The sequence below is a fragment of the Gossypium hirsutum genome, chromosome D12, assembly GCF_007990345.1.
Source record: "Gossypium hirsutum isolate 1008001.06 chromosome D12, Gossypium_hirsutum_v2.1, whole genome shotgun sequence".
NCBI classification, from domain to species: Eukaryota; Viridiplantae; Streptophyta; class Magnoliopsida; order Malvales; family Malvaceae; genus Gossypium; species Gossypium hirsutum.
The window spans coordinates 6,021,687-6,028,378 of record NC_053448.1 but is presented as its reverse complement, the minus strand read 5'-3'; the positions used below and the strand labels follow the sequence as shown (position 1 = coordinate 6,028,378).

At 35.9% G+C, this 6,692-nt stretch overlaps 2 protein-coding genes across 4 annotated transcripts; one reads left to right on the top strand and one right to left on the bottom strand.

Moving 5' to 3' along the window:
- Nucleotides 1-390: 390 nt before the first annotated feature.
- LOC107945114 (transmembrane emp24 domain-containing protein p24delta4) lies at nt 391-2,642 on the top strand. The gene is made up of 4 exons (XM_016878971.2): nt 391-758; nt 1,476-1,688; nt 2,201-2,277; nt 2,347-2,642. Exons 1-4 carry the CDS (start codon nt 534-536, stop codon nt 2,489-2,491), a joined length of 660 nt encoding a protein of 219 aa, XP_016734460.1. The 5' UTR covers nt 391-533; the 3' UTR covers nt 2,492-2,642.
- A 274-nt stretch (nt 2,643-2,916) lies between these two features.
- Nucleotides 2,917-5,403, bottom strand: LOC107945113 (F-box protein At1g10780). 3 transcript variants are annotated; one of them, XM_016878968.2, is made up of 5 exons: nt 5,277-5,403; nt 5,123-5,174; nt 3,833-4,577; nt 3,468-3,748; nt 2,917-3,379 (listed from the first exon to the last, which is right to left on the bottom strand). In XM_016878968.2, the coding sequence occupies exons 3-5, from the start codon at nt 4,572-4,574 to the stop codon at nt 3,143-3,145; spliced, it is 1,260 nt and encodes a 419-aa protein (XP_016734457.1). In that variant the 5' UTR covers nt 4,575-4,577; nt 5,123-5,174; nt 5,277-5,403; the 3' UTR covers nt 2,917-3,142. The 3 variants fall into 3 exon arrangements, with proteins under 3 accessions (XP_016734457.1, XP_040964243.1, XP_040964242.1); XM_041108309.1 differs by having other exon boundaries at nt 5,123-5,189; nt 5,277-5,352; XM_041108308.1 differs by having other exon boundaries at nt 5,123-5,284.
- Nucleotides 5,404-6,692: the final 1,289 nt, after the last annotated feature.

Below are 6,692 nucleotides of genomic sequence, written 5' to 3'. Positions count from 1 at the left end.
ACTATTCATTGTTGGTGATTTCTATCAAAATTTGTCGACTTAACACGTTTATTTTCTATCAATCATATATCACATTATATGATGGTAACCTAATCAAAATTCTAAATTGACAAATTTTGACAGAAGACAATTACGATTTTAATGAATAGATTGAGATTTTTAAATAAAAAAAAGTTACTAGATCTAAAATTTTAACTTCTAAAGTACAATGATTAAATCTTAAATTTGGTCAAAGTACGGGGACTAATAGCATATTTTAATTTTAATGGATTTGAAAAGCGTAAAACTAATATAATAGTGGAAGTCAAGATGTTCACGTGGAAAGATCTTAGTGGAAGAATGCCAAGGTGGCAATATGCTTTGAAATATAAACTGTAAAAAGAACAAACAACGAAATTGAAGGAAACTGAAGTGGAGGTGGCCGTTGCCTTGTTGGTGTTCGAACCTTTGATCGAAACTTTTCCGATCTCACCCTCCAAGAAAAACCCTAACATTGTAGAGGAAAAAAACCAGATATTTCGTTTAGGAGAGAGATGATAAAGGATTCTAACGTGCCGATGGCGATGACATTCCCACCGTTTCTCGTCGTATTACTCTTGGCTTTGAGTACTGGTCCACTGTGTGACGCCATTTGGTTGAATATTCCAAAAACCGGCACCAAGTGCGTCTCCGAGGAAATCCACAGCAATGTCGTTGTTTTGTCTGATTACGTCGTCGTTTCCGTGGAAGACGGTCAAACCGCTACCATTACCGTCAAGGTTTAATCTTTTTCTCTTCTGTATTTCTCCCTTTTGATCTTGTTACGAAAAGGTTACTAGGATTTGTTCTCTTCTTTTCTAGTTTTGATTAATACATATTTCTTTCTTACGGATAAAACTATTTTTCATACAGATGAGGAAAAATTAATGAAATGTTTAAACTTTGCTGTTATTTGTGATTTTAAATGAAAAAAATGGGAGGTTTGAATATATTGTTCATGTTTCGGAATCAGATTTGTTATTGTTTTTACTTGAAATAGCTTGCTTTCGGTATAGAGGTAGAGTTATTCTGTTTTTGATAATTTGAGCTGTAATATCTTAAGCATTAGCAAATTATGGAAAAACAGAGATATAATAATAGATTATACAATAAAAAAACGTGTAGTGAATTCTTGGGATCCGATGGTATTTCTTTCCTACTTCAGAATTGATTTCTCTTAAGTTAATATTTGAAAGATCACCGTAGGAATATTGGATGAATGGAAACTTTTGAATTTTTAACTACATTTTCTCTCATTATATTTTAGAATAACCTTTGTTGATCTCCAAATATCATGGTTTGGCGTGGAGATTAAGTTACCGTGCCATAGTTTATATTTGTAATATATTTTAAATATATGAAAAAGAAATGCCTGAAATGGTAAAACCCGACAGTGATGCTTCCTCAAACATATTAGATTTGCAGTGAACTTCAAACTGAAAGCTTGTATTGTGCAGGTGACATCCCCGTATGGGAACAATCTTCACCACAGGGAGAATGTAACGTATGGCCGGTTTGCATTCACAACCGAGGAAGCTGGCAATTACCTAGCATGTTTCTGGTCGGATAACCGTACTCGTGGAAGCGGTGAAGTTGTTGTCAACATTGACTGGAAAACTGGGATTGCAGCTAAAGACTGGGAGTCAGTTGCCAGAAAAGAGAAACTTCAGGTCAGCATTTTTCTTGAAAATTCCTTGTTTAGGGTTTAGAAAGGAAATCATGGGTCCTGCTCCCGGTGCACTGTAACTAAACTTTTGTTCCAAATATTTTTCGAGATGATCATACGTATGGAGTTTTGTTTGTTTTAGTATCAGTTCACAATAGAACTCTTTTACTGCCAAGCTTCTATTTTTCCTGAGCCACAATTTGTACAAAAAAGAATTGATATGGTAATTGTTGGTTTCATCCTTTTACTTTATGGAGTTTGCAAGGTGGGGTTGAAAATTGATTTTATGCATGTTCAAAGCTTGAAATTTTGTATTCTTGGATCAAACATTTTGAATGACTTTGGGATTCTTTTTGATAAATTCTACACAAATTGGTTTGAGAAAGGAAATGAATTGGAATTATTGATGAGTACAACATATTACGTTGCAACCAAACTTCTCTCATATTCTTGTTTCTATTTTCATCTTGTTTTGTATACATTTGTGTGTTTCATCATATGCTTATTTACATACAGGGTGTTGAGCTGGAGCTGAGGAAACTCGAAGGAGCAGTGGAGGCCATTCATGAGAATTTACTCTATCTGAAAAGCAGGTAATTATAAATGTTCTGTTCAGTTTAAAGCTAACATCCTTAGTTTATCTCATCCTTATTGGATAACAGAGAAGCAGAAAGGAGGAGTACGAGTGAGACCACAAATGCCAGAGTCGCGTGGTTTAGTATCATGTCTTTGGGTATCTGCATCGTTGTTTCAGGCCTGCAAGTGTGGTACTTGAAGCGATTCTTCCAAAAGAAGAAGCTTATCTAAATTTTGATCGGTAGATGAGAAAATTCAATAATTTCTTTTGTTTTCTTGTTATTTTTCTTTTCATGTATGTTGCACAACGGAAATTTTGATTTGATGCTATGTTTTCGCGTCAAGTTATATATAAATCAGCATGTTCTTTGATTGAAGGTTACCACTGGTTTTTTACTCTTTTTATTTGAATAGCCTGTGCTCTGTAGCTCAGCCCACTGCAATTTTTAGAACTAGATTGATACGATAAGGCAATAGCTTTGCACTTGATTCAACTCCAGCCATTTTACTTTTGCCTGAGGCTTTGCGGGCCAGGCAAATGATGTATGGGATTTTAGCTATTCAAACAAGATTAGCTCTGCAAGTGCAATTCCAGGTAAATAAGGGCCAACCGATGCAATTATTTTGTTCAACGAATCGTTTAAGTACTAGCTGGATGTCAAAGGCAAAAACTTCAAACGCCTAAATAAACTTGAGTTTTTGATTGCAACAGAAGACATTGCAACAGAAGAGGTGTGAAATGAAAAACTTGAGAAGTTAAAAGCATCTCCATGAGAATCATCATGAAGCAACCATCTATTCGAGCCGTTGTTTGATTAGCAGTCAATGCTGTTCACTTGGAAGCTGAAGAAAAGAACAAATAGGAGGTGGCTGTTGTCAGCCTTATTCAATTCGAACTATTTTGCGGTTCATAAATCTAAGCCTGCAAATCTCATCAAAGAATTCATCCGTGCTGCTATGGCTGCTCTTCATTTGAAGAATCCTTATTACCATTTTCTTCAAGTTTTTCCCATACTTGAGAAGGGATTCCAGAGTGTTCATTTTCTGTTCAGCATTTAATGGTGATCTTACTTGGACCACAACTTCCTCTAGGCAGGGAATCACAAATCCTGGCTCTACCTGCAAACACATATTTTCTTTAATTCTTTGATGGTCAAATTAGGCCAGTGAATCAACAATAACCCTAGCGCTGTTTTTATCAACTTACATTTTTCAAGCTGTTTTTCTGGCAAAGAGCAGCAAACATGGCTCCATGAATATCAAACTTTTGAAGCTTGGGATGGCTATTAAAAAATTCAACAAAGTCAACTTCTGGAAAGGGTAGAAGGGCCTCCAAATCTCCTGTAAATTCAACCTTCATGTAGAGATGCTTCACCTCATTCGACCATTCCAGCATTTTACTTATTGCATCCCAGCACCATTGGACCCCTCTCATGGACAAGGATTCAAGCGCTGAAAGCTTCCCAAAGTCTACCATGTATACTCTGCCTAAAGCATCACAAAGCAAACTGATTATTAAAATCCTACACAACTGAGAAAAGAGCATACCAGGATCATAAGTGGAATGTTTACCAGCATTGTTCGCTATTGAAAGGTTCCTCAGGCATGAAGTCTCACGGACTCGAATCCAACTACAGCCTTGCACCTCAAGAAGTTCAATTTGCGGACAAGTGAGAGAAAGGGAACAATTCCCCGAGCCATAAAAATCCAGCTTACAGTGCTCCAAGTATGGCAACTCAATCAAAACTGATCTAACCCCTTCACAACCAAGCAATACTAAGTTAGTCAAGTTAGGGCATGCACCAAGAGCAGCAGATAATGCGGGATCCTCCAATCTTGCTCCAACGATTTCAAGGCATAGAAGGTTTTCAAAAACATCCCACTTGGGCGGATTAGCCATTAACACACCCCAAAGCGTCAAAGACTTCAACTTCTTCGCTGCAGCAATACAGTCCAATTTGGAAGGGCTATCAAGATATGCCTGATAATCCATAACATTATCCATTCTTAGCTCAAGATCCTTGAGTGATGAATGCACCAGCGACAGCCACGAAGCAAGGCCTGCACTGGTGAATGGACTGTAAACAACAAGCTCCTCCAAGCATGCAGTTGCGGAAAGCATTTTCCAGACGACAGTGTCGGAGCTATAACTGCCTGGACGGCTATCAAAGGAGTTGCGAGGGAAGTAGAGACTTCTAAGGTAAGTCAATGACTCCCTCCATCTCTTGGATACACAATTACAAGCTGCAACATCCCGAGCATTGCTCAAGTGTGACAAAATGTACTGAATAATGGCATCTGGAAGAGAATCCATTTCCTGAGAATAATGATCAAACAGTTAACCCTCAATTATTCCTCAATACAAGTATTAATGTTACTTTCCCCTATTCCATAAGCACCCACCAAATGTTTCATTTCGAAATTATCAAAAAAAAGAAGAAGAAAAAAGTTAACGAAACAAGCTTCTGCTCCTTCTAATACTTAGTCGAGGGATTATTCTTAGCTTCATCGATTTTGGTAATAGCTAAATTAAATTAAAGACGTATGTCGAAATGTAACAATAAAAATCCTGAAGAAAATGAACTACAAGTAACCACGCAAATGCATCAAACTCTTCTTGTGAGTTAACACATTAAAGAAATGGATTAGTATTTCATAAAAACACGCTCAAAAGCATGAAATCTGAAGAACCCAGATAAGATATGAACATTTCAAGCTAAAACAACATTGAATTAAAGAAAACTACACGGTATTAACAAATTTTGACCCCCCCCCCAAAAAAAAACTTAAAATTTATAATCAAAGTTGAAACATGGGTATACAAGAAGGGAAGTTGATAAAAGGGATAAAATGGGAACTTACAAATATGATTTGAAAGATGAAGAAAAAGAGACAGATCTGAGCTTTTGTATTTCTGTGAAAAAAAAATCTGCTTTGAAGAGAGACAAAGGTACAGAAGATAAAAATAAGAAAAAAAATATAATGAAAAAAGAAAAGAAAAAAAAGAGGAACGTACAAACAAAGGCTGGCGCAGTGGCGCGCGTAGATGGAGGGTTTTAACCTCTGAGGGTTGTTTCAAATTTTAAAAAACTTGAAGAGAGAGGGACTTCCATTTTTAGTTTTATTTTGGTACTAAGGGCAGCAAGCATTGTTAAAAATATCACCAATATAATATTTCTTACTTCTAATAAGTTTTTTTCAAATGTAAGTTTGAGATTTTTTTTTGGAAATATTATGGTAAAATAGTGTATGGGTCAAAATTGTAATATAGTAAATTGTTACAATGAAATATTTTGGGAAATATTCTGAATATTGTACCTAGACCTGTTCATGGGTCGGGTGGCCCGGCCCGGCCCAACAGCTTGCCCAAAATATGAGAGGGTTCGGGTAAAAATATATGCCCAAAATATGGGCTTGGGTAAAAAAACGAGCATCACTTTTTTGGCTCGGGCCTGGCCTGGCCTGGCCCGAATATAATAAATATATATTTTTATTTTTATTTTTATTTTTAAAATACTTTTAAATTTTTTTTATTTTTTTATTTTTAAAATAATTTTTTAATGTTTATTAAAAAATGGGCCGGGCCGGGCCGGGCTCAAGCTTATGATATTTTTCCTGGGCTGGGCCTGGGAAAAATTTCAGGCCCATATTTCGGGCCGGGCTGGGCTCGAGCCTAGGAGGCGGGCTGAAAATTTTTTTCGAGCCCGGCCCGGCCCATGGACAAGTCTAATTGTACCTAAAGGGGATGAATTAAACCGAAATTAATTCTTTACGCTAATAAGTCTAAATAATACCAATTTAAAATTAAATTATGAAGAATCAAAAAACATCAATTAATCTAATTAATCTAAAAATTAATTAAACTAAAAATCAACCAATTAAGTAATAAAAAATAACCCAATAAAACAAGCAAAAACTTAACTCACTTCAGTGATCCAAATTAACTTCAAATTCGGGTTTTATTGAGTTAGCTATTAATTAACTAGTTATTACCTCTTCGCTTCTAACTAATTAACTAATCGATCGATACACGCTTACCTCTCGGCCTCACTTTCTTAATCGAGATAAATTATAAGGTACTAGGTAAACTTATCTCTCGACCTCGTTCATCCTAAATGACTTCTTAGGGGTGTCACTCTTTAGGGTCTAATCACACATAATTTAAACCAACTAACCCAGATCTCAACCCTCGTTCATTCATTAATTATTCACACATATGTTCGTTAAACTCCTTAAGAAAATTAGCTACTCATGGATCAATTGAATAGAAGTAAGGAGTAGAGAAAAAAATTAGCTACATCAAATTAAATAGAAGTAAGGAGTAGAGAAAAAATTCGTTTTTCGATATCAATTGAAGCTCGGAAACAAAATCTCCTTTAACAGTTACGAATCTCCTTGATTGCAATTAAAGTCAACAACAAAATGATGAAAA

Bases quoted from the DNA above. Each gene is read 5' to 3' on its own strand.
- LOC107945113 (XM_016878968.2), bottom strand. From the start codon at position 4,574: ATGGATTCTCTTCCAGATGCCATTATTCAGTACATTTTGTCACACTTG. The intron at 3,749-3,832 runs GTAAACATTCCA...GTGATGCTTTAG, and splicing joins TTCAATAGCGAACAATGCTG to GCAGAGTATACATGGTAGAC. The intron at 3,380-3,467 runs GTAAGTTGATAA...ATGTGTTTGCAG, and splicing joins AGAAAAACAGCTTGAAAAAT to GTAGAGCCAGGATTTGTGAT.
- LOC107945114 (XM_016878971.2), top strand. From the start codon at position 534: ATGATAAAGGATTCTAACGTGCCGATGGCGATGACATTCCCACCGTTT. The intron at 1,689-2,200 runs GTCAGCATTTTT...ATTTACATACAG, and splicing joins CCAGAAAAGAGAAACTTCAG to GGTGTTGAGCTGGAGCTGAG. The intron at 2,278-2,346 runs GTAATTATAAAT...ATTGGATAACAG, and splicing joins TTACTCTATCTGAAAAGCAG to AGAAGCAGAAAGGAGGAGTA.